General features: G+C 36.2%; 3 protein-coding genes across 10 annotated transcripts; all 3 read right to left on the bottom strand.

Moving 5' to 3' along the window:
* Positions 1–7856: 7856 nt before the first annotated feature.
* On the bottom strand, positions 7857–8520 carry LOC141401868 (uncharacterized). 2 transcript variants are annotated; one of them, XM_073982424.1, is made up of 2 exons: positions 8393–8520; positions 7857–8319 (listed from the first exon to the last, which is right to left on the bottom strand). In XM_073982424.1, the coding sequence occupies exon 2, from the start codon at positions 8245–8247 to the stop codon at positions 8080–8082; it is 168 nt and encodes a 55-aa protein (XP_073838525.1). In that variant the 5' UTR covers positions 8248–8319; positions 8393–8520; the 3' UTR covers positions 7857–8079. The 2 variants fall into 2 exon arrangements, with proteins under 2 accessions (XP_073838525.1, XP_073838526.1); XM_073982425.1 differs by having other exon boundaries at positions 7857–8335; positions 8393–8515.
* Positions 8521–16744: 8224 nt separating this feature from the next.
* On the bottom strand, positions 16745–17757 carry UQCR-Q (Ubiquinol-cytochrome c reductase ubiquinone-binding protein). Of its 5 annotated transcripts, none has more exons than XM_073980254.1 (3): positions 17637–17757; positions 16984–17184; positions 16745–16910 (listed from the first exon to the last, which is right to left on the bottom strand). In XM_073980254.1, the coding sequence occupies exons 2-3, from the start codon at positions 17156–17158 to the stop codon at positions 16816–16818; spliced, it is 270 nt and encodes an 89-aa protein (XP_073836355.1). In that variant the 5' UTR covers positions 17159–17184; positions 17637–17757; the 3' UTR covers positions 16745–16815. The 5 variants fall into 5 exon arrangements, with proteins under 5 accessions (XP_073836355.1, XP_073836356.1, XP_073836358.1 ...); XM_073980255.1 differs by having other exon boundaries at positions 17612–17748; XM_073980257.1 differs by lacking the exon at positions 17637–17757 and adding an exon at positions 17589–17626.
* A 1483-nt stretch (positions 17758–19240) lies between these two features.
* Positions 19241–25308, bottom strand: LOC141401461 (uncharacterized). Of its 3 annotated transcripts, none has more exons than XR_012412375.1 (3): positions 24838–25308; positions 19534–19674; positions 19241–19444 (listed from the first exon to the last, which is right to left on the bottom strand). XR_012412375.1 is itself a non-coding variant. In XM_073981723.1 (2 exons), the coding sequence occupies exons 1-2, from the start codon at positions 25166–25168 to the stop codon at positions 19598–19600; spliced, it is 408 nt and encodes a 135-aa protein (XP_073837824.1). In that variant the 5' UTR covers positions 25169–25308; the 3' UTR covers positions 19241–19597. The 3 variants fall into 3 exon arrangements, 1 of the variants encoding a protein (XP_073837824.1); XR_012412376.1 differs by having other exon boundaries at positions 19539–19674; XM_073981723.1 differs by having other exon boundaries at positions 19241–19674.
* Positions 25309–26547: the final 1239 nt, after the last annotated feature.

The following is a 26547-nucleotide window of genomic DNA, read 5'->3' as shown; positions in this document are numbered from 1 at the left end:
GCGTCGTATGATGATGGGCAGCGCCATTTTGTTCATGCGAAGTTCTGCAGCACGTGATTGGCCCGCATTTAAAAATGAGTTGTGTAAAGAATTCAAAAGAAATATTGGCGCTAAGGATATTTTGAAGAAGCTTGAAACGAGAATGTGGAAAAAAGTGTGGAAAGTTTGCATCGATATGTACTAACTATGCAGCAAATTGCGGAAGATGCCCCTATTAGTGAGGCAGAAAAAGTAGAATATATAGTAGATGGTCTCCAAGACAAAACTCCTGCAGTGTCTATATTTTACAATGTGAACACAATTGACGAATTTAAGAATCTCATTCCAAAATATGAGAAGTTGGTGGAAGGCCGAGTCATGCAGAGTAGCGGAACGATGGTTTCCCTCCAAAACGTGCGATGTTTTAACTGTTCAGAATTTCGTCATTATGGTACTAGCTGCCAAAAGGAGAAGCGGCCAATTGGATCTTGTTTCAAGTGTGGAAAGTTTGGGCACTCAAGAGCCTATTGCCCGTTGAAAGCTGTGGCGACAGTTCCTAACCAAAACCCATTTACCAATATAAAGGTAAGAGTAGATTTAGGCAACAACACATCAGAGTCTAATTTCCGATATATTTATTCTCTTTTTGATACCGGTAGCCCATGTAGTTTCGTGGGAAAGGCGATAGTTCGGGCTTTGTGTCCAGGCGTAGAAATCGAGAAAGAAAGTATATCAAAATTTAGAGGACTCGATGGGAGGCGACTTAAGACGTGCGGCACAGTACCGGCAACTATTGAATTTGCGAAGAAAAAGAGAACACCTATGTTATATATTTTATTTGATGATTCCCCTTGTGACTTGGTGCTCGGTAGGGATTTTTTGTCTTTATTTTCAATATTTTTATGTTTAAGAGACGGGGACCCGGATCCCATTGAAATAAAACAAAACTCCGGAATTTTTTGTTCAGAATTGTGTGAAGGGGCGAATCCCAAAAATGAATTAACTTCTGATTCGCTTATAATAAATAATGAAATTTATAAACCTGTGTATGATTTGTGCTCGCAGAATACTGGCGATATGGGAGGAGTGGAAGACAGTCATTTTAAGGCGGTGTGTAACATTGATATAGGTGACGGGAGCATAGAAAAACTGGATGTCAATCCTAACCTCAAGATAGAAGAAAAGGACAGACTAAGAATGATGGTGAGAGAAAGTTATTACGAGGTTTTTGAGGAAAATCCAGAGCCGTCGGATTTCAGAGCAAATATAATAATGAATTCAAAAAATACAACTTATTGTGCACCTCGTAGGTTGTCTTTCGCAGAAAAGGAGGAAGTTCACAAAATTATTTCTGACTTGTTAGAGAAGGGTATAATACGCCACAGCAAGTCTCCTTATGCATCTCCAATAGTTTTAACGAAGAAAAAAAAATGGAGAAATAAGAATGTGTATTGACTATAGGGCGTTAAATAAAATGATAATTAGAGATAACTACCCAATCCCGTTAATAGAAGATTGTTTAGAACAACTTGAAGGAAAGTCGTGGTTTACAATCATGGACTTGAAGTCGGGATTTTACCAGGTTAAGTTGGAAGTAGACTCAGTAAAATATACTTCTTTTGTAGTTTCGAATGGACAATATGAGTTCCTGAGGCTACCGTTTGGACTTAAAAATGGGCCTGCTATATTTCAGCGCTTTATAGCGGGTATTTTTAGAGACTTTTTGGATAGGAATGAGATTGTAATTTATATGGACGATATAGTGATTGCATCAAAAACTTTGGAAGAGCATAGTGTACTTTTAGAGAAGGTTTTGGGGCGCTTAGCAAAACATGGCTTGAAGCTTAAGATAGAAAAATGCAAATTTGCATACACTGAAATAGAGTTCTTAGGATACAAAGTGTCTAGAAATGGGATCGAACCCTCGGATGGACACTTGGAGGCTATTAAAGCATACCCTGAACCGAGAAATGTAAAAGAAATGCAATCATTTGTGGGCCTTTGCTCTTATTTTAGAAGATTTGTAAAAGGATTTTCGTTAATAGCGAAACCATTGTACGATATGACAAAGGAGGGCGTAAAATATGTATTTTCAGATGAATGTAGACAGGCTTTCGAGACTCTTAAGAAATATTTGACATCTAGTCCAATATTAGCGATATATAACCCTCGTAGGGAGACTGAGCTTCATTGCGACGCTAGTGCAATAGGATTTGGTTCTATATTAGTGCAAAAGCAGGATGACGGTTTATTTCACCCGGTCGCATACTTTCCAAAGAGAACGACGGATGCGGAGACACGCTATCATAGTTTCGAACTCGAGACTTTGGCAATTATATACTCGCTTAGAAGATTCAGAGTCTACTTGGAAGGGATTAATTTCAAAATTTTGACGGATTGTAACTCACTTGCGCTAACATTAGCTAAAAGAAACTTAAATAGTAGAATTGCTAGGTGGGCGCTGGAACTTGAGAACTTTAACTACACCATAGTGCATAGATCAGGAACAAAAATTACACATGTTGATGCACTTTCGCGGGTTGAGAGGGAAAGTGGAAGTGTAGTGGCGACTATAGAATCAGAGGATATAAATTTTCAGTTGTGCGCTGCGCAAGCTAGAGATGAAGTGATAGTTGACTTGAAATCTAGTTTGGAGAAAGGGATTGTGAAAGGTTATGATATGATGAATGGTGTGGTTTATAAAGAAACAAAGGAGGGTTTAAGGTTTTACGTTCCTGTGGAGATGGAAACTGAGGTAATCAGAACTATTCACGAAAAGATAGGGCATATAGGTGTAGATAAGTGCTACCTTAAGATGAAAGACCATTACTGGTTTCCACATATGAAAGAGAAAATAGAAAAGCAGCGTAAGAACTGCCTAAAATGTATAATGTACACAGCTCCCCACAGACCTAATGCGAGACACTTACATAACATTCCGAAAGAACCTAGGCCTTTCCACACAATTCATTTGGATCACTTGGGTCCATTACCGTCACTTCAGTCTAAGAGAAAACATATTTTGGTGATTATAGATGCATTTACAAAATTTGTGAGACTATATCCGGTCTTATCGACAAGCACTAAGGAAGTCAAGGCGGCATTATTAAAATATTTTGATTACTATAGTCGGCCGGTGAGGTGTATAACGGATCGTGGAAGTTGCTTTACATCGAAAGAATTTTCAGAATTTTTAGAAGAGAAAAATATTGACCACGTGAAAGTAGCCGTGCATTCCCCCCAAGCGAATGGCCAAGTTGAAAGAGTAAATAGGACCTTGGTGGGAATGTTAGCTAAGTTCAGTGAGCCGGTGGCACATTCAGATTGGGTAAAGCAATTGAGCAAGATAGAATTCGCATTTAATAACACAGTAAATCGATCAATAGGAGACACACCAATGCTCTGTTCCTTTACGTGCCTGAGGTTACCATTTCTTACCATTTTTAACCTGTAAAGTGTTCCCTTACTTTTAATAGCATACACTTTATATGATAGCAGTTTACCACTTTTGCCATTTTCTGCCACTGTTACCATTTTTAAAAGTAAAGGAACAGACCACAAGTAAATTGTTGTTTGGAGTTAGTCAAAGGGGAGAAATTATCGATAAGTTATCTGAATACCTAGAAGAGAACTTTTTGGGCCCGGGGAAGGGTATCCAAGAGATAAGGGACAAGGCTGAGCGTTGTATTGCAAAGTCGCAAGAATATAGTGCACTAAGGGCACAAGGAAAAGGAGGCGCTGTAAACTCGTTTACTGTAGGAGATTTTGTAGTTATACGGAATGTAGATACTACAGTGGGAGTTAATAAAAAGTTATTGCCGAAATTTAAAGGACCCTACGTTCTACATAAGGTGCTACCGAACGATCGTTACGTAGTAAGAGACATAGAGAACTGTCAAATTACACAAATCCCGTATGATGGAGTTATTGAAGCCTGTAACATGAGGCTCTGGAAATCGGAAGACTCTGGTTGAGTTGCCTAAGGCTTCTCTTACCAGTAATGTATTATTTTATATAGTAGCATGTAATTAGTCTGGTGACCGGGACGGTCAGTACCGTCAGGTTAGCCGAGCTGTAGTAGAATTTGCAAATTGGCATCACTGTCAAAGGAAATACAACAATGTAAACGAATATCAACTACTGAGTAGTCTTAAGATCTATGTAATTGCAAAATGATATACACAAAACTATGATGAAATAAAAAGAACGCCATTCTGTGGAGTGACGCATTAAAGATAACAAGTTTATGTTCATGTGGTGATTGGTCTATTCTGAAGGGATGTGCGGTGGCTGGTCTATTGCAGATTTGTTGATGTAGAGTGGTTTGATGTGATGAAAAGAAGACTAGTGTAGGTGAGAGGTTGTGGGTGTATAGTTGCTGAGGCTGTGGTAAAAGCTGCAGATTTTGTATGTTCATATGGTGGTGTGTGGTGATTAGTCCATTTGGTCTATTCTGAAGTGATGTGTTATGGATATGCGTATGTGGCCGCTGAGGTTGTGATGAAGAGATGCAGTTTTATCCTCCTGTGGGGAGAAGCAAAGAAATTAATTAGATTTGTTTGCCAAGCCATGTTAGATTTTTGGCAAATTGGTATATGTAGATGGGATCTATGTCGGAAAAGAAAGTCAGAGTATTTATATCATATCTAACGAAGAATCGATGTCTCCTCGTGAGTAGCGAGGGGTACCTACATAGTAGATGGTCGACCGTCTCTGTTTCTTCTGGGTCTTGACATAGCCTACAGTAGTCTACACTACTGTTGTCCCATCTAGAAGTTAGGGATCTGACCATGCTACGATATGACCGGTAATGAGTGCTACAGTGGTCTTTATCCCTAATTTATTTAGTGAAAAGAGAGAATTGGTTCTGTATTGAGAGTAGCTAGCCAGATTACCTTAAATACCTTGCAACCAGGTTCCGTTTGCCATCTTTGCCCTGCCTTCTCAAGAAAGAAGCCGCGAAGTTTTCGGATGTAGTAGCACTTTGGTGGTCCGGTAGATGACTCTACTGGTAGGTCAATCGACTGAGAGCCACCCCGTGCTAGTTCATCCGCCTCTTCGTTCCCCTCTATATCACTGTGTCCTGGAATCCAGCAAAGATCAACGATATCACGCACTTCAAGTAGAGCGTTTTTTGCAGTCAAGAATAACTTATGAATTTATGGTCCACGACTTGAGGGCTCTAAAGACCGCTTGACTATCGACAAATATAGTCACGGGTCCTTTAAGGCTACTCCCAAGTTCTTTGACCATCTCCACTACTTTCCTGATTGCAAAAATCTTTGCCTGAAAGACGCTGCAAATATCATTGAGTTTGAAGGATTCTTTAATTGGTAGGTTCTCGCAGTAGATGTCGGCTCCTGTGCCATCCTCCATCATGGAGCCGTCTGTGTAGATGGCCAGACCGCCAAGAGGAGGGCTGCCACTAGACCAGGCATCCCTGCTAGGAATTGTCACGTTTATTTGTTTGAAGTTGAGTGAAGTAAGTATATAATCACTAATGTGATTGAGCCCACTGAACTCAAGTAGTTCTGTAAAAGTAGAGAGGACCTTTGCATGTCCAAATCGTGACCACTGCCACACCCCTGTCTCTCTGAGCCTGAAAGCCGTCCTCGTCGCCTGAAAATGAGTAGTGATATCCAGGGGTTTGAGATCAAGTATCACATTCAAAGCGGCTTGAGGTGTGCTTCTGATAGCACCAGAGATGAGTAGAGATGCAGCTCTTTGAACACTGGATAATTTGGGCAGAAGTGCACTATTCCCGAGAACATGCCACCAGACAAGCCCGCCATAGGTAAGTATGGGAAAAACCACTGTATCATAAAACCAGTGTATGAGGCCCCAACTTTTACCGATGAAGTTCTTGCAGGAGTAGAGTGCCATAAAACCCCTCTTTGCCCTCTCCGCAGTGTTCCTTTTCCAACTTAGGCGTTGGTCCAGGGTCACACCGAGGTATTTGCCTTCCGATGAAAGTCTTAAGGCAATACCGTCCAGTTTTGGTAGCAGGAATTCGGGAAGTTTGCTCTTCTTTGTGTAAAGTACGAGTTCCGTCTTTGCTGGATTCACTCCCAATCCATTGGCGCGAGTCCAGCGAGACAGCTGCACTAAAGCACGTTGCATCAGGTCTGATATGGTAGGCAAGAACTTACCACTAATGAAGATAACAACATCGTCAGAATAAGCTACCACCTTCGTCTTTAGCTGGTTGAATTTCACAAGAATTTCATTTATTACAAGGAGCCAAAGAAGGAGGCATAAAACTCCTCCCTGTGGCGTACCCCTGCAAGCAGTTTTCCTTACCTAACAAGGATAGAGGAAATTCCTGCGTTGACGAGCGAATTATGAATGGATTCAAGTTTCACATCGTTGAAAGCTCCCTCTATATCGAGGAAGTCTGCAAGTGTGAAGCCCGATTCCTTCATATTTCTCTCAATATATCCAACCACCTCGTGTAAGGCGGTATCTACTGACTTGAACTTAATATAGGCATGCTGCGAATTGCTTATAATAGTGGGGCCTAGATGAGACCGGATGTCGTAGTCAAGTAGTCTCTCTAGAGCTTTAAGGAGGAAGGAAGAAAGACTAATAGGTGTATAGTCTTTGGGTAGTGTGTGACTTGGCTTCACAGCTTTGGGAATGTAAGTCACCGTTACCTCCTTCCATGAGTTAGGTATGTACGATAGACGCAGGCAGGTCCTATATATCTCCCTGATGGTTGACGGTACCGAATCAGCCACGTTCTACAGCATAGCCGGAATAATGCCGTCCGGTCCAGGGGATTTATAGGGCTGGAAACTGCTTATCGCCCATTTAAGTCTTGCGATGCTGGTTAATCTATGAATCAGTTGCTCGTCTCATAGTCTTCTTTTAGAAGGCCTAATGTTGCTGTATAAGAAGACATGGTCTCCTAAAAGAAGTCATCAGGGTCTTCTATAAGAAGTCCCCATTGTCAGATGTTTCCCGTAAAATATATCTTTGGTTTGTTCGTCCTTGTCTGTGGGAGCATGAGCGCAAATAAAGCTGACGTTGAAGATTTTTTCTTTTAGTCTTTCCTTTACTGGGGTGAATGCTGTGATGCTTTTCCCAATCCATTGAATTTTCTATATGGCAGTAACGTCGGCCTTGTACTTTTCAAATACATCTGACATAATGTTCCTCTATAAGAAAACCAAAGATCTTCTATAGAAGACCTAATGTTCCTCTATAAGAGCGGATGGTCTTTTCTAAGAAGACCTCAAGGCATTCTTTAAGAAAACCTCAAGATCTTCTACAAGGAAACCTCACGGTATTCTATAAGATTTCAGGGCCTTCTCTAAGAATAACTTAGGGTCCTCATGGTATTTTTAAGAAGATCTAATGGTCTGTGAAGGCCATGAACTACTATAAAAAGACCTTATACTCTTCTATTAAAAGTACTCTAAGTCTTCAATAACAAATGCGGTCCTCTAAAAGAAAACCTCATGCATAATCTTCTGTAAGAAGAACTAACGATGTACTCTAAGGACTTCCTTATGCTCTTCCATTAGAAATTCTCATGCTCCTCCAAACGAAGATCTGATGGTATTTTTTATACGAAGAATTTATGCTCTTCCCATCGACCAAAGTATGATACAAAACCGCATGTTCCTCCAAATTAAGAACAGATGATCTTTTTTATACGAAGAATTTATGCTCTTCCAGTCGACCAAAGTGTGATACAAAAATATTTCAGCTCTTTATATAGCTTTTGTTCGGTCTTCTAACACTCTAAATGGTCTTCTTTAAAATACATTATAAAATGGAACCGATATGGAAATGAAGGTCACCTTAAATATCACATGATACACAACCAATATCCGTCACTGTGTCAATACCTTGCTTTACCATGCAAATTAATGTTTTAATATTTCTACTTATTTTTTATTTACACATAAATTTCACTTAAACATGACTCCATCACATTGTTGGGTAAGTTGTATTTTTATGCATTTCAATTTAACTCTTAATTAATTATAACTTAATAAAGTGGGGACAATTTCAATGGAATACATTATTTGTGTTTAGCATAAGATTCGCCTCTTCATTGCCTAGTTGAGAATACTTTAAACGATACGATTACAATCAGGTGCCACAAAAACTCCAGAATTTATTCTTTAACATGACCACCATAAAAAGAATTCCCACAGCTGCTGTAAACACTTCAATGCTAATTATTTTTGATTCCACAATGACATTGAGAATATTTGATATAGATTCGCTGCGAATCTCGTTACCACAGCAATCATTCATTGTTCAGCTGCTATTGGATTGGACCCTTTGTAGTATGAAATGCCTGCTTGGTGGCAGACGGGCAAGAATAAACTGTAATACAATGAACCTTTAATATTAAACAATAAAATAAACTGGAATAACTGCAAGTATATTGAATAATTACGTTTTACTGTGTTGTATATTTTCTAAACTTCTTTCCTTCTTTGTTTTTATTATGATATCATTTTTTGTTCTTGTAATGTAATCCGTAAGAATTAGGGATATATAAGTCGTATTGCGACTAAATATGGCAAATGAACACATACTGAACACAGTCTCTTGGCAAAAAAACATAGAGCTAATTCACACGATGGCAATAAGTAACACGCAACACATGTACATAGTTTGTACTAATTAGCATTCGCTACGTTTTTAGTAACTGCGATTTCAACTGTCAAACACATCAAACCTTCGACTCCATTTTAATAATCATCTTTGCTGTTAGTTATTTATTAAATAAAGCATTACAGTCGGACCTCGATTATCCGTGATGGTCGGAACCGGAGGCATTGCTGATAATCGATTTTCACTGATAATGGAGGCAATGTTTTTATGCAGTCTTTGAACACATTTTTAAATAAAAATGGTATAGTACTGTACTATAATAATAGAGTCACTAATTTTTGTTATATTTCTAAAGGCAATCTACAATATTTTAGAAGGATACATAATACATTCATCTGAATTTACTTTTTGTGATACAACTAATATACAAATTGTGTAACACATTGTAACATTTTCAAGGTAATTTTGTGCAAACAACTTCTAATGCGGTTTTTATGAAAGTACCGTCCCAATAGACAAAAACGCCCCTTGGGTTTTGTTTTGTTAGATCGGGTTCGGATTTTATGGCCCCATCTAAACATGGTTAAAAATTGACTTTTTAAAGCAAATCGGGGCTATATCTTTAAAACCAATACGAATCTGTCCATGCCATCCGCAGCAAACTTGTAGATAAGAACAAGAATAAGGTATTTGGAAAAAATGAACACGAATAACCACATATATTCCCTCAAATTTTGTAATATATCTAATAATTCCGTAATTTGTATATATTTCGCAGCGTATCTCCGAAACGGTTAAATTTTTCTTAATATTATATTTGGGGAAAATATTCGCTGAAATGTAATACACAACTCTTCAGAACATATCATTGTTGTAAAATGCCTCTATCGCGTTGTTTCTAGCATATTTTTCAACGACAATTTGAAAAATATATCAACAATACATTGAAATTTCAAATATGAGAATAAACAGCCATATGTAAAATAACATATCGTGTAAAGTACCCATTAGGGATTTTCCTTACGTCATTTACTTTTACATTAGGCGATGTCCCTAGCGTGGGGAACACGATCTAAGAATGCCTAATTTCATGAAATTACTTCATTGAAATCATAGCTCTGTTCCAGAACTAAAAAGTTTTTACAAGATTTACCACTTTTACACATTTTGCGTTCCCGTACACAAAATTTATATGAAAATCGTTTACGACTTTTACAACTTTTACGACTTTTACCACTTTATAAAGTACGGGAACAGGCCACATTCTAGTGTGGAACGGGGCTTATGCCCTAAAAGCTTTATATGCATGAAATAACTTTAAATAAATAAAAAATAAATCGCGACTATTTTTTTTTTTTAATATTTATACGTTTATTTTAAGTGCTTTATTTACACACAATTCTTTAATGTTCGATTTTTTTCGCAAAAGTTTTTCTTTGTACATTTATGTCCCTGTTTCAATATTAGTTATGCAACCCCGAGAATTTATTGCGGTGCACCGTCTCCGATTTTTCAAAAAACCTGGCCAAAAATCGAAAAAAAAATTATCAATTTAAACTACAAAGGGTCAGATATTGTTTATAGGATCCCAGTGCGTGTAGTTATGAAAAAATATATACATTTCTTGTTTAATTAGTGGGTATAAAAGCAGGTCGAAGTGACCCTATTTGGAATTTTATTTTCTTTTAATATTTAAGTTGTTTATAAATTTATTATAATATGCAAAATAAACAACGGTTATCAAATATTTTCTTTTTGTAATTGTAATGAAAGGTATGTGAAACGTATTTAAGATGTTCAGTGTCGCCAATGAATTGTGCGTTCTTTAATAATTGATGTCCGTACTTGTTAATTTTTTTCAAGATCAATTTTCACAATAAATTATGAAGATAGTTGTGAGTAAGATCGAGTTGGGCCGTGTAATTTTTCATTTCATAAAAACGGAAGGGTTTTTTTTACCAATTTCCATCGAAACATCCTGCACATATTTGCACTTTTCGTTTTGATGTGATATTTTGTCTTGCAGGTATATACATATTTTCTTTCATTCAGAATGTCAGAATATAGTATAGGGCCACTTTCTGGCGTTTGGGCATAATTTAGAGTTTTGATATATTTTAAGACCTATAGTAAAATTTTATGGCGAACAAATTTCTAGAATATTTTGGTCTGATCCGACCACATTTTATAGGAGATTTTAAAGATTTGTAGAAAAAGGGACCAAAAGGACCCCTTTTATGACTCGCACGAGGGTTAATTTTTTTAAGACAAATATTCACATTTTTGTCAGTAAAGATGCCAAAGACATTATACACCTAAAGTGCAAGGATTCCAAGTGATCTTAACTCAAATATTTCCAACACTGTAGAAATTGTGGAAGCTTGCACCCCTAATGTAGTTTCTTGGTTTTTTGGCAAAATTGATACCGATATTTCCTTGGTATGTAATGCAAATAGAGATTTCATTTCTTTGGTGACTTATAGTGAAATTTAGCTGAGAACATTTTTGTCTTTGACGCCATTCTTCTAAAATGATGCTTTGTATAACAATTTTGCAAAAACTTTGATGAAGTACGACATTAACCCTAAAATGTTTTTCTAATTTGCATATTTCTGGAGTTATGGTAAGATATAGAGGTTTGGTGTATTCTAGGACCTATAGTAAAAATTTATGGCCAAGAAATTTGTAGAATATTTTGATCCGATAAGATCACATTTTATAGGAGGATGGGCCTTAAATTACCGCCTGAGGCTTAAATAATATCAAAAATGTAATCAGCCGCCCGAAAAACATAAGAACCAAAGGTTAGGTCAAAATCCATTCATTTTTAGAGTTTTGGCCAGGTTTTTCGGAAAATCGGACACTGTGCGGTGGTATGAATTAGCACTAATGGGTACTTTACACGATATGTTTTTTACATACGAGTTGTCACTTCTCCCATACAAAATGTATATGCAAAGTGACAACTCATATGTAAAAAACATATCGTGTAAAGTACCCATAAGATGGCATGACACAGGGTGTGTCATAAATTCTACATTTTTCTGTGTAGCAAATGAACACAAACTGAACACAGTCCATCGAATCTGTGTTTAGTTGTCGGTAGAACAACAACAGTTAAAAATATGAAGTATTTTCAAAGATTATTGAAAATTGTGCAAAAATAGATCGATTTATTATTTTATGTAAAAAGTGGTCAAAAAATGTTATTTAGCATCCAATAGGTGCTCGGTGGTTTTAAAATAAAAAAATGTTTAACTGTAATGGTGCTTGCCAGAAAATTTCTTAGAACGTGCACGAATGATTTTGCACAACCAGTTTCCGCAAACCAAGGTAAGCAGTTATTTTTATTTTAAAATTGCATACATATTTACATATGTATCTCCAAATCATTTTGATAGAAATTCAGAACTCTTTCTTGATTTGTGTTGAAACGAAGTCTCCTATTTATAGATTATGTGTTCGATGGAAAGTTGGGAACAAGTCAATTTTATCATGTGTTAACCAAGCCAAGTTAAACCCGTTGCTCGTTGGCTCCTAATTACAACAGTGGCGACCAAGGCAATAAGGGTATCATTGGGAAGTACTTAAGGTCCTCCTTTACAACGATACAATTTTCGTGACGAAGTTCATACTTCCCGAGATTGCAAAACTGTGTTCGAACTCGGGCGTCCATGCCCTCTGAACTGCCCTCCTGTCTATGGCAGTGTATCATTCCCAGACCCTTCAGAAGGATTTTTTTATATGTACCATTGCGTTCTACCAGGAAGCTCCTGTATTGGAATAGTCTTAAAAAGTAAAGGGTGGGATGTTAGTAAATGCAAACAAAAACAAAACAAAAACTTGAGGAGTCGGTACTCATAAAAAAACCTTACCTTATTTTTACAAAGGCATGTCGCGTGGTCGTGGTTCATTTTTGGACCACTTATTTTGGCCGACATACGCTCTTTATAAAGTAATGGATATTGTAATCAGTATTTTTGCTGAGAAGTAAAATAATATCGAATTTGCGCAAACTATTTTAGGGGTTTTGAGAATTTTGCGACATTTTTTTTGGGTATTTAAACGATTATGGACGCTCCGTAGAAGTAAAATAATATCGAATTTCCGCAAAGTATTTTAGGGGGTTTTGAGAATTTTGCTACATTTTTCGGGGTATTTATTTAAACGATTATGGACGCTCCGATCATCCGGACGTTTCCGGTAATTTGGTAATTAATTTGATTTGGAGTAAAGCACTAAAGTTTTGAACTTTTAGGTGCCTGTAGGAATGCACTGCGCTTAATATCCGGAAATTGTTTATTTGTTTGTGAAAGAGAGGAGTTGTGCGATATAGTCTATATGATTTTGCGATGTTTAAAGGTTCAAGCAATATCAGACACTGCTTATCGCACGAGCTTTTGGGCCAATATCATATTGCTGTTAACGGGACCATAAGGATTCCCTTAGATGAAAAATATCAAAATAATCCTCAAACAGCCCTTAATCTAGCGCAAACATTTTAACTTTGTGAGGGATGGGGGTCGCGAGGATTTGTGTGGGAGGTACCCGAAGAAGTGGACCGATATAGTCCATATTCGAACATCATCTCTGTCTGGTAGAAAGTATAGACCAAATCTGTTACTTCCTTCGATCGAAAATGTTAGAATTTTTTTTGTTGGTGGAGGTACTGTGATCTAATATGATATTACAAGTGTAAAAGTTTGAACCAAATCGGTCTATCAGTTATATATGGTCTTTATTGAGATTTCATGCACACATCTTTGGAGTTGATGCAAACGAATATTTATAGAACAAAACCGTTTGTGTGGTTTAAAGGAGGTACCAAATGAGATACATATATCTATCATCTGATTCTGGAACCACTTCAGATTAAGCATCCCTACTTGTAAAGACCAAAAAGGCCATATTTCATGAAAGAAAACAACCAAACATTTTTGGTAGATTTTTTGGTCTGATTTTTTTTTTTTTTTTTTTTTTGAGAAATATTATTTGGTTTTGTGGAGCTAAATAGCCAATTTTCAATTTTTGGGTTAAAAAAACTTACTATGTCTGGTCCATGGCACAATTACCCAGGTAGTGGCATCGCAAAATTTTGAATATGTTATGTCAAAACTTTCTTTATTTTGTTGGGGAAATTACAACAAAAATATTTTTTTATAAAGGGATTTGACTTTTCATATTCGATCAGGTGGTGTGATACCACTACCTGGTAGTTCTGCCATGGTCTGGTCATAAAACTGACAAAAACATTTTTTAAATAAAATCGATCGATGAAGGACAATATTTTGATATCCTTGATACTCCATAAAATTGTATGGCAATGGGTTTATTATTTTTCGACCGCACCATCAATCACCAACAACAACAATAGTCTGGATGATCACAATGGACCTCAAGGTCTCCGAGTGGAGTGGCTGTCGGCATGGCAGTCACGCATCCTAAACCTAACCTATTATTTTTCGAGGTAGATTTGGCACCGATTTGCTATTCTATTACTACTTTAAAATAAGATTTGATTTTTTTTTAATTTGCAAGTGTGGGGGTCACCCCTTAAAAATCAGAATCACAAACACCAAGATATATAGCTTCTAGAGACCGACTTAACTTCATATCGACACCTCCAAATAATAGTATGCTAAGTCTAAAAAGTGAGTTTTGCAGGAGAAGCTCTCAAAGTTTGGAAATTTTTTTGAACTTCAGTACTATGCTAAGTCAATATTTGTTTATAACTTCTGTTCGGATTGACCGATCATTACCAACATTTGACAGAATTTAAGTTAAAGGACGTTCGACACCTCCAAATAATAGTTTGCTAATTCTGAACAGTGAGTTTTGCAGGACAATCTCTAAAAGTTTGGAAATTTCTTTGACCTTCAGTACTATGCTAAGTAAATATTTGTTTATAACTTCTGTTCGGATTGTCCGATTATTACCAAAATTTGACAGAATTTAAGTTAAAGGACGTTAAATATAAAAATGTAAAGAACTTGAAAACATGCTAAGTCGACTTAGCACACTATTGTTTGGAGGCGTCGATATAACGTCAGGGATTTCTTGGGAATGTAGTAAGAGTATTTTCTCAATCAAAAACCTTCAAAGTTTTCGGCACTTTAAAAAAAAGACCCGATTGCAGGAAAAGTATTCGTTTTAGAGAAAAAAGTTATTTGTTAAGAAATGCTTAAAAAGTTTCAAAAATATAATCTTCATACAAAATTTTAAGTTTCTTCCAAAAAAATTGTCGGAGCTAAGTGGGTTAAAATGGTCTGTGTTCTGCTTCTCTAAAAACATCAGGCATAAGATGAGTTTACGCACTAATCTCGTATCGTCACCCTGATCACAAATATATACAGTCAACCAAAAAAGTCTACATACACCCTATAAATCTCGAGTTTTAATGGTAAGGAAGCATTTTTATGAAAATCCAGGTACATAGTTCTATTTCATATCCCTAATAAACAATATTACATACAACAAAAATATATTCCATCATACGAATAACGGTAAATTCTATAAAAATTAAAAAAATTAATAGGGAAAAAGTTTACATACACCCAATGAAATATTAAGATTACCGTAAAATTTATGGAATAAGCAATAGAAATTTTACATTTTATTGCTTTAACGAATGTCTCTGGTTGTCTATGATATATTTTAGACAAAATAGGAACATATTTGTGCATTAATTGACGTTATTTAAGGTCAGACTTCGCGTATAGCTCGTTAAGGCGGACCATTGCCGACATCTTTGAGTTTTTCAGTCTGGTAGTTTATGAAACCCCAGGAAATACAGTGGGACTAATTATTTTGAGATCCTAGAGCGCTTTGAAGTTGTTCTTATGGATAATATATGCTCCTGAGCTTCGCTAAATATGCGAATTCCTGAGTTTTTCATAATTTTTTTTTAGTTTTCACAGCATTCCAAGGGTCAAATTACAAGCAAGAACCTTGGAATTACTTTGTAATACATTTTTAGACCTTAACTCAATCAGAAATGTACAACATTATTCTACAAACCCGCTCCTAAAGTTTCCAAATTATCAAAATAAAAGCACCACCAAAGAATGCATGCAATTTGTATGAAATTTACACTGTTAACTAGTATGCTCTCGTATTATGATCGTTAGGTCACTTGAAGCGCTATAAATGTCGGATACTTTTACATTGATTATTCAATGGATGCTCGAAGATTGTACCAGACCTTATTACAAGGTTATTCGAAGGCTTCTGCATGTAATTTGCCCCTTGGAATGTTGTGAAAACTATAAAATTTATGAGAAACCTCAGGAATTCGTATATTTTCGAAGCTCAGGAGCATATATTACCCACAAGAAAAACTTCATAGCGCTCTTGGATCCCAAAATTGTTAGTCCCACTGTATTTTCTGGGGTTTCATAAACTACTAGACTGAAAAACTCAAAGAAATCTGCAAGGGCCCGCCTTAACGAGCTATACGCGAAGTCTGACATTGAATAACGGCAATTAATCCACAAATCTGTTCCTATTTTGTCTAAAATATCTCATAGACAACCAGAAACATTCGATAAAGCAATAAAATGTAAAATTTGTATTGCTTTTTCCATCAATTTTACGGTAATTTTAATATTTCATTGGGTGTATGTACACTTTTTCCCTATTATTTTTTTAATTTTTATAGAATTTACCGTTATTCGTATTATGGAATATATTTCTGTTGTATGTAATATTGTTTATTAGGGATATGAGATAGAACTATGTACTTGGATTTTCATAAAAATGCTTCCTTACCCTTAAAACCCGAGATTTATAGGGTGTATGTAGACTTTTTTGGTTGACTGTATAACATTTGTTGCGGAAGTCCATACTTTCCATGTTATGGGTCTCTGAAGTTGCGAAAATTCCTTTGTTAAAGGACTGCTGCTTAGTGAAAAATTTACAATTTAAAAAATATTTTTGTTACATTGCATGTTTTTTATGAGTCTCAATAAACTTTAACTTAACTTTGTTCCCGTGCCCGATATTAGCACCTGTCCACAGGAGACAGTACTAAATCCCCGGCCGAATGCAGGCTATTTAAGAAAATTTAACATCTTTAAAGAAAATTTTGTTCGCGAAGTGATTTTGTATTATTTTAGATGAACAAGATTCTTCCGCATCTCTCAATAATTTCAACATCCCATTAAAAATATTGTGTTATCCAACCAGTGGCCAGTTTTTTTGTTTGTTTACTTTATTTATTAAATTAAACTATCGGGAGATGAATTCTATCGTACAATAATTTGTTTATTCATCATTGGCGAATTCAGCAGGATTCTTGCGGCTCAAATGGTGATGCTCAGCTTCAACCAAATTGTAAATCAAGTAGCCAACAATGAAAGCTAAAAGAAAGAACACAAGATAATTATTAAATATCCTCAAATCATTTGAAAATGGCAACAAACAAAAACTTACGTGGAGCTACGGTGAAAATGTTTGAGCGAACACGGCGGAAAATGTTGGGCAGGCCATGGCTGATGGCACCAGCAAAAGCGCGTTGCTCAAAGGGAGAAATTTTGTATGTGACAATACCATGAACCTTGGCAAGGTTACCAAAATGTTGGCCATTGAGAATGTTGGTTAGACGCATCTTGGATTTTGTGGTATTTCAAGTTTCTGAAATAGAGATAAAGAAAAATAACAAAAGTTAGAAATCAGTTCAAACGTCATTCATGGAACAACCATATAACATAAAGTCAACACACAGTCACTAAACACTCGTCATCATCAGGACAATAGACAAAATAATATTTGCACAAAAATACATATCGTAAATATAAACATTTTCCTTCTTTTTAATGCCTTCTTTTTGGTTATTAATCACAAGCCCAGTAAAAATTTCTTATTTAGTTGCACTTAGGGTTATGTAATTTTTTTTTTTGCCACAGAATTTTCTATGCGTCTTTTGATCTTTTTTGGTAGTTTCTTGTTGTCGATCTGTTGCCAAAATAAGTTCATAATTGCATTGCATCTCCCTTTTTATTAATAAATATTAGATGCAATTGTACAACAAGCTTTACCTTGAAAAGATCAACACATTTACCTTTGGTTGGAAGAAAAAAACTCACAAAATTTCACAGCAACAATCCTTCGCACACGGCCGACAAACACCAATAAGATTTTTTTATTCTATTTGACAGCTGTCACTTGATTTTTTTTAGCAAAATTCCCAAATGTCACTGGTTTAACAACAGGGTGATTCATATAAAACAATATTTTGTGTACATTCCTAATATTTGATTAGTGGAAACGTAATGTAAGTCAGAGGTTTAAACGTAAACATTTTAACCCCCTGTTTTTGTAAAAAATTTTATTGTTCTCACACGAATTGTCAAATTTTGTAGATGGATTTACTCGCCTTGGCGCAAATGTCGAGCGCTGATTTTTATATGGGGTATTCTTTAATAAATATGGAACGCGTCTACGAAAAATTAGTTCTGTATGTCACTTGGGGGAAGAGATATGGATGCTTAAATTATTACGAATATAGACGAACGAACAAAAAATAGTTACAAAAACTGGGGGTAAGAATGTTATGAACGGGCGTTATCAAAAATGTTTGAAGTCATGGTATAAGTAAAGAGGTAGATTTAAATGAAAAAAATCTATAGAACCCTTGTTTTTCTTGAATTCCTAAAACTTCAAAATAAAAGCAACAAGTGGGTTTGTTTACAATGTATTTTTGAGCATTTTATAAAAAACGCGAAAAATGAATGAAGAGTTAAGTTTTCTCCACATAATCGAGTTGTGAATATGATAAACTGATTGTTTCAATGCAAATCTCACCAATTTCTTCCGTACAAATGGTCTAAAAACAATTTTAAAAATCATTGAATTCGATTGTTTTTAAAATTGTTTGGCATATTATTCAAACACCACACACACACATACACAGTTTGTTTATATTGTTTTGAAGTTTTAGGCATACTCGAATAAAAAAATTTAAATTGACATAAAGCTTTGGCTAACCTTTCTTATTAAACCATGTTTGAAGTTCTTAAAAATAGATTATCAGGCATGTCACAGAAACCAATTCCGATCGAAAGTGGAATTGATTCCGTATTTAGCTTCTTCAGAAACCGAACAACGAAAAATTCTTTCGGAATGAAACCACTTTTGGTTTATCAAGTGGAATTGCATTTTTTTGGTAACATGTCACTTTAAAACACTCCAAAAGCACTAAAAAATAATAAAAATATTTGCCCTGTTCCCGTACTTTATAAAGTGGTAAAAGTCGTAAAAGTTTTAAAAGTCGTAAACGATTTTCATATAAATTTTGTGTACGGGAACGCAAAATGTGTAAAAGTGGTAAAAATTGTAAAAACTTTTTAGTTCTGGAACAGAGCTATTGTTTTATTAACAAAATCACATTTAATTTCATATTTTTTATTATTTATATGTAAATTTCCATTATTTCTCAATCAACAAAACCAATTATTAATAAAGTGTTGCCACATATTTTTTTCGTGAAAATCGCGTTTTTCTTCGAACAAAGATTTATCGTTTCTAAAAACTAAACAGTCTGGCATTACGAATGATAGCTTAAAGCAAACATAAGAAGAACAAAATAAGAAAGAACTCAAACACGGTATTTTAAATGTTATGTTGATATTTTGCGCCTTAATTACAGTAAAACTTAAAATCCATTAAAAATTAACATTCATTTCGCACAAAAAAGGTTTCTTTAAACACAATATTTTCAGAATTCCCACTTCTACAGTGTTTTCTAATCATTTTTTTTTTTTTTTTGGACTGTCGAACTTCCTCTGTCAGGAAAATGGCGATCCTTGCGGATTCAAGTAGCCAGGTTATATCCAAATGCAAATATCAGCTTCCAATATTAGGAGTGAAACATTTAATGATTGTAAAACGACAGCTGCAATTAACACAGCAAACATTAGACATGTATTCAGCACATGTAAACAAAAGGACATTAACAAAGTTAAAAATATCTTATAAACTTACGACACCTGGTTGAGGCTTTAACTTAAACGTATATTAGTGTGTGTGATTAGTCGTCGAACTGCAGCTATATGTGTAATGCCGCAAAATATACTGGAAATCCCATCCACAGCACCAGGTCATCAATTCGAATAACTAGTGAAGCTGAAGAGAAAAAAGGTAAAGGGCAAAATTGGGGAAGGGGATTGGAGAATATAAATTAGTAATCATGTTCTTATTTGTAAAAAGGAATATTCTAATATCACAGATTAAATTTATCACAGTGTGGTTTGCACATAAGATCATAATTTTAGGTTCGTCTCCTTAATAAACCTAAGGAGAAGACCATACATATTCATATCTCTGTGTTGGAGGAGGGTTGTCAATTCATGGTGCTGTGAAAAAAGTTCTAAGTAGTTGGCTCTAATGTGCCCAAATCGCGGGCAGACAAAAATACTGTGTTGAGCACTATCTGGTACTCCGCACATGTCGCATAAATTTGATTCACAGGCGCCAATGCGGTGTAAAAACACTTTGTCATAAGGCTGACCCACCATCAGCCTGTTAATAAGTTTAGTATCCAAAGGGGATAAGCCTGTCCGTGTAAACCAGGGGGTTTCAAGCACATTATTCATAATTTCGAAGAAATGTTTGCCTTTGGTTAGTGACAAGTCTTTGAATTCTTCGTTCCATCTCTGCCTGAGTATGTTGTTTATTCTTATCATCGCTTCCTTTGGAGTAAGCCACGCATCCAGCAAAGCTCCAACATCCGCTGCTTGTTTGGCTAGATAGTCTACTTCTTCATTAAAGGAGACACCACTGTGTCCAGGTGTCCATACCACATGACACCTTGTCATGCGGGAGTTTTGCAGAATATTATGAAACTCGGCAACTAAGAAATTGTCCGTTTCACTAGAGCCGAGAGCCTTACAGGCTGCAAGGCTGTCTGTGAAAAGGACACACTTTTTATGCCCATCCTCGACTGCAATTTCCAGCGTTTTTCGCAATGCGAAGAGTTCACCGAATGTCGACGAGGACTTAAAATCAATTCTGAAGAGGAATCTATGCTCCTGTCTAATATTAAGGATGCCACAGCCAGTGCTCGTCTCCTTTACTGATGCATCCGTTGCAAACATACCATATCCATTGTTCTTGTAGTAGGCAACCTCCCTGTTGTAGATTGCTCGAATAATATCACTCGATGTATTGTCTTTGGTGGAGGGTAATAGGCTGAGTCTTATATGTAAACTATTCTGTCGGGTGAAAGGAATAAACTTTATTTTGCAGAATACATCTGGGAATTCATAAAAAACAGCACTATAACTTGATTTCACACGCGGATTCTCTGCTATTATTTCATAGAGATCTTTGTTCTGGCTCTTGATTTTAATGATTTCCTTCGCTGTTAGACTCATGGCTCTGTACTTTGGAGGGAGTTCTCCACCCAACGCATATACTGAATGGATAGCTGATGATCTGGTAACCCCCAGGGACCTTCGTAACATTTCATTTTGGAGTCTTTCAACTTTTTTGTTGGCATATTGAGGAGAGTTTGCCATTGTCGTTCTCGCATACTCAATTTTTGATCTTACAATGCTTTTGTAGATTTTTAATGACACATTTGGGTGCAAACCGCCTCTGACAGATGTCAGGCACTTCAAGAGGTTTGTCCTGTTAATTACAGCCTCACTCAGTTCATTGTGATGTTCATAGACCGCTAAAGAGTTTGATATCGTTCTTCCCAAAAACTTCAGTTTTTTAACCTGTTGAATTGGACACCCATCAACATTAAGTATAATTTGCTTGATGGAATTTTTGGCGAGGTATATTGTACTTGATTTCTCAGGATTGAATGATAGATTTAGGCTTCCACATTTCCTTGGAAAGCTACTGCCTTCCTCTGCAAATGTTGTAAAGCCAAATCAAAATCTTTATCAAAAACCATTATGAGGAAGTCATCCGCATATTGGAACAACATGGTTCTGCTATCCTCCAGACTGTGCAATTCAGCTGTATATAAGTTGAAGAGTAACGGGGACAAACAGCTCCCCTGAGGGATACCATTAGTTACCACAATCTCCTTATCACCCAACTTCAACACCCTTTTTGATAGAAAATTAATGATCCAGTTAGATATTTGAGGGTTAATCGCATACTTGTTTAGGATGTTGGCAAGAATATCAATACGTACGCAATTGTAAGCGTTGTTTATGTCCAATGACAGGACTAGGACTTTGTAATTGTTTGTTTTTAATAAAGCTACCCTATGCAGGAATTCATTCAGGCAGGTGGATGTCGACATACCACTTCTGTACGCAAATGTTCGTGCTGGTAGGCTATCATTTGACTTCAAATGTTCCAAAAGCATATCTTTGAGCATCAAATTTATACACTTCATAAAGACGGAGATGAGTGAAATCGGTCTGTAGTTTGAGATTAAGTCCAGATCCTTGTTGGGTTTAGGGATCGGCACAATTTTTATTACCCTCCAGGTATCTCTGATTAGGTTGTCTGAGAAGGAATTATACATAGCCGTAAGTATGGCTCTTTTGGAGAGCCATAACACCATCATGCCCTGCCGCAGAGCCTTTTTTCTTTTTCTCCAAAACCTTTTCAAACTTCTCGTAATCAAACATTACTGGTTCACCATCTATTCCCTCATCCATCACAATTGGTTGACTTCTGTCGTTATTTGGCACCTGATCACGAAGGAACCTCAAGTATGCCTCATTATTTTCAGTATTCCACGTTGAATTTACTGTTGTTCGTCTATTTCGAACATTGTTAACAAATTTCCAGGCCTCTCTAGTGTTGGAGTTTTTGTTGACTTCATCAATTTTTTCCAAGAAACTGTCTCTTTTTGCTTTGAGGACCATCTCCTTCCACTTTTCCTTTTCTTCAGTGGCTTTGATCAGATTGGAGTAATTCGGGTATTTCCTCGCCTTCTTTACAGCCGCTAGTTGTCGTCTATACTGAGTGGTCAACTGCTCATTCCACCAATACTTCGGTGAACTGCCAGGTCTTAGATGTTTAGTTGCTGCCTTTATCTCATCTTCCAGCGATTCTTCTATGGAGGTAAAATCTGGTTCCAAATCCAAATCCGCCAGTGCCGACATTAGCTTCCTCTTATGTAGAAATTTACCACGATTGCAATTATAGTCATCTATTTCCATACTGATTGGGAAATGACCACTCCCACCTAATTGTACATCCAAGACATCCCATTTGATATCAATACCACTGCTGACGAAGGTCAGATCCAAGACCGATCCCTGGGAGTTTACATTCCTCCTAAATGTATGCTTGCCATACTTCGAGATGCTAGATTGAGGACGTTTCGGAAATCAGAGCTGGAAGAAGATGAAGTAATCAAAATACTAGATGGGCAAGGCGAAGATGATTGGAAGAATCTAATAAACTATTTGAAATCTGCTTATACATATCGGCAATTAATTATAAATGAATTTAATTAAATACGTTTATCTTTTGAATTAATTTCTATTGTTATGCGACAGACGTATATGTAAACATAGTCGCGAATTTCTTTAAAATTTTTTATTGAACCAACTATAATTTACTGAATTGTCAATATTGTGATTTAATCAATAAAGAATACTACTACTACTACTACTTGCCATTATTTACACATCTCATACCCGTCTCCAAAGTCATCTCTTCAAGTTCCCTGCCTTTGTTTGATGTTATGTGATCACCCCAGGTCATGCTTCTCGCATTGAAGTCTCCACACAACAGAACATTGTCAAACTTTTCCAGAAACATTAACAACCTTGACACCTCATCTCTAAATGCCTCAACAGACATCGAAGGTGGGAAATATGTCGAAGCCATCACATAATTTTTACGCAGATTAAGGGTTTTTACTATGATTATATCATAGCTTGTCTCATACGCTATCTTAGTAAACCTTATGTTCTTCTTCAACCCGATAGCTACTCCACCGTACCCATCAGGTCTAAATTTTTGTATTAGGTTAAAGTTTATAAGTTTGTTTCTGCTCCCTTTGTCCTCAGAAAAAATCTCAGACAAAAGGACAATGTCATATTGATATTTGTTTGTGAAAAATTCAAGATAGTTTTTATTGCATTTAAAGGATTGAATATTATATTGTAGTATTTTGATCCCGTCCATGTTGAATATTAGTGGTTGGATTATTATCACTGTTAATGGTCACTCCACACTTCTCAATCCTCATCTGAAAATGATTCATGGCATCAGCACCAACATCACTGCCACAGTTTTTGAAGAAATCTTGCATAAATTTTAAAAGCTCTTTTGTAACCTTTTCGAGTTCTGAGACTCTTTGGTTCTCCTTAGCGAAAACTGGCTTCGACGGCGAAGGCTCCTCAAACATTCTTTTTTGCATCTGCACTCCTGGCCTATGCACATAAGGCTTTTTTGGCTTCTTAGCCACGGAGTTATAGGTGAACGGTGTTAAAATGCGATTAACATCGTCATCAATTGAACCTAATTGTTCCTTTCTTTCAGTTTTCTTTTTAGCACCACCCTCTTCCGGCAGAGGTGGGAAATTGGTGTCATCCCATAGGATGTCAAACCTATTTTTATTGTTATACATGCTGCGAACTTCGCCTTTAGAAAGCTTCTTCCTCGTCATTATTTTATTGGTCTCTATCTCCTCCGACCATTTAGGACATTTATTTTTATCCTGGCAAGTGTGATCTTTTGCCTGGCAAAGAATGCACGAAATGGTCCCGCAATTCCCACTACACTCCTTGTTTCCACATTTCAGGCATCTGGGATTAGAACGACAGCCCATCTTTGTGTGTCCTAATCTTCCACAGTTAAAACACTGTCTCACTGCCGGATAATAAGTTTGCACAATCAGGACAGAATGGTTAAATATAACCCAACTGGGGTGATCATTACCAGAAAAACCAATTTTCACCGTCTCAGTTTGTCTTACTTCTGAGCTATTTTCTCCAACTTTCCTTACGAACCTGCGTACAGATGATACCTTTCTATCACAAGTTATACCATTTAGTAACTCCTCCTCAGAATAACATGTAGGCACATTCCTAATCACCCCGAATGTTTCTACAAAGTTTCTGGGGACAAATGCCCTCAACTTTTTGTTCCTCAGCTCTTCATTACACAAAAATTGATTAGCCGATGTACAATCTTCAAAAGTGACTTTATAGAGTGTCACCCCAATGGCATCGACCCTTTTAATTTTTTCTAGTTCCTTCGATTTAATATCTTTTATTTTTTCCATTAGATATAAGCCATTTTTAACCCTTTTATTCTTTATAGTTTCAACATCACTAGTATCCACAAGCACCATGAACTCACCTTTATGCTCCACAGAGTACATCAGCGGTTCCTCATTAAAACGTCTCTTCTTCATTTCTTGTCTTCCATTAGCTGCCTTTAGGTTAGCTTCGTCATTATTGCATATTTTCTCAGCCACCACTTCACATCCGCCATTTTCTAAAGCTCTTTTGCTTCTCGTCATTACTTGTTCCATCATTTCACAGTCCTCTCCTTCATTTCGATTTTCTTCTTGAGGCACAGATGCCATGGCATCCATAACCTCACTAAAATTAGACACCTTCTTAGCCACTTTTACCACTCTATCCTTCCTTGGATTGCTACCACACTGCACACTGGATAAACTTTTCATTAAATCACCCTTTTCAAGCACCACACCACCACGTTGTGCTCAACGAAAAATAGCTCCACAATTTCTCTTTGCTTATCCCTTTTCTTCTTTAAGCGTAGCTCCACAACACACAATATCAAAAAATTCACGTCTTTACTCAATCAGCTCTCAACCAGGAATGGTTTTCTAATCATATGTTTTTGTTTTTTCTTTTGTTTCCTCTAATGTTGCCATATTTATACTAAAAAATAAGATTTTCGGAATTCACCAAATCGATCGGAATCTGGAGAAGCTAAAACAAAAACGATCGAAATGAAATTACGGAATTGAAACCATTCCGATTGGAATCTGTGACATGCCTGTATGTCTTATGCCAGACTATGACAATTTTCATTAGAAAATTCTTTGTTATTCTCCTTTAAATTTTCATTGATTCAATCATTTATGAAATTATATAAAAATTTTGACATTTCCATTGCTTTGCATTGGTTTGAGAGTTACGAATTTAAACACAATGAATAATTTCAGATTACAGAGCCTTGTTTACAGAGTTTCACCCCCTTCACACCTCTTGCCTATAAACTCATTTTCACGTACATACATGAAAATGTTCATATTCTGGCATAAGACTATGGGCCATTAATATATGTATGTTTTCTTTTACTATCGGATGGATTTGAAAACACAAAGTAAACCAATTTGGAGGCATTAAAAATACAATTTTTTCATTAAAAGTTAATGCCAAAAAGCTACTCCTTGAAATTTAATCATCACTTTTAACATTAAGTTATCCTGAACGTTATAAGTCTGTTCGGTAAATCCAAACTATAACAAAACAAGACTTTTAATAATGGGGGTATGTAAAGAAAATGTATTGGGGTCATAAACGTGAATGGAATATGTCAAAGTCATAAATGTGAATTGTCCATATATCAGTATTATGATGCTTATATTAGAGCTTTTTGCAGGGTTAGCCTTCTTTATAAGGATTTGTTTGAAATATAAGCAATGGAATTGACTGTTAAAACCCAGTCAGTTTGTTAAATTCGGTTATATATAAATGGGGTATAAGTAGTGCAATTCTTCAACTTTTTAAGCTCTGCTCCTTTACGTGCAAGAATCTTCAAATTTTACCACTTTTTGCTCGAAAAGCGTTCCTTTACTTCAGACAACATGGGAGCAGTTTACAACTTTTACTACTTTTACCGGTTTTACCATTTTCAAAAGTAAAGGAACAGACCATCGCCCACTGGGTTTGAAAATGTTAATTTCATTAAAAAGAGAAAACTGTCAAAATTGCTCTCTCATGGCCAGTTTTACCAGAAAAGTAAAGGAACGAAAAAATGGTATATCTGGTAGCAATGTCAAAAAGAAACATAAAAATTCAATATCCTTCTTTT

This window comes from Musca autumnalis, unplaced genomic scaffold, assembly GCF_047663935.1.
Source record: "Musca autumnalis isolate F117 unplaced genomic scaffold, ASM4766393v1 scaffold_4, whole genome shotgun sequence".
NCBI classification, from domain to species: domain Eukaryota; kingdom Metazoa; phylum Arthropoda; class Insecta; order Diptera; family Muscidae; genus Musca; species Musca autumnalis.
This window is presented reverse-complemented; position numbering and strand designations above follow the sequence as displayed.

What these genes read in the sequence shown, in the direction of transcription:
- LOC141401868 (XM_073982424.1), bottom strand. Translation starts at nt 8,247, where the DNA reads ATGAATGATTGCTGTGGTAACGAGATTCGCAGCGAATCTATATCAAAT.
- LOC141401461 (XM_073981723.1), bottom strand. Translation starts at nt 25,168, where the DNA reads ATGAAAAGTTTATCCAGTGTGCAGTGTGGTAGCAATCCAAGGAAGGAT. An exon ending in GTACTCTGTGGAGCATAAAG is followed by an intron (nt 19,675 to 24,837) that starts GTGAGTTCATGG and finishes TTTTCTCTTCAG; the next exon opens with CTTCACTAGTTATTCGAATT.
- UQCR-Q (XM_073980254.1), bottom strand. Translation starts at nt 17,158, where the DNA reads ATGCGTCTAACCAACATTCTCAATGGCCAACATTTTGGTAACCTTGCC. An exon ending in CATTTTCACCGTAGCTCCAC is followed by an intron (nt 16,911 to 16,983) that starts GTAAGTTTTTGT and finishes TCTTTCTTTTAG; the next exon opens with CTTTCATTGTTGGCTACTTG.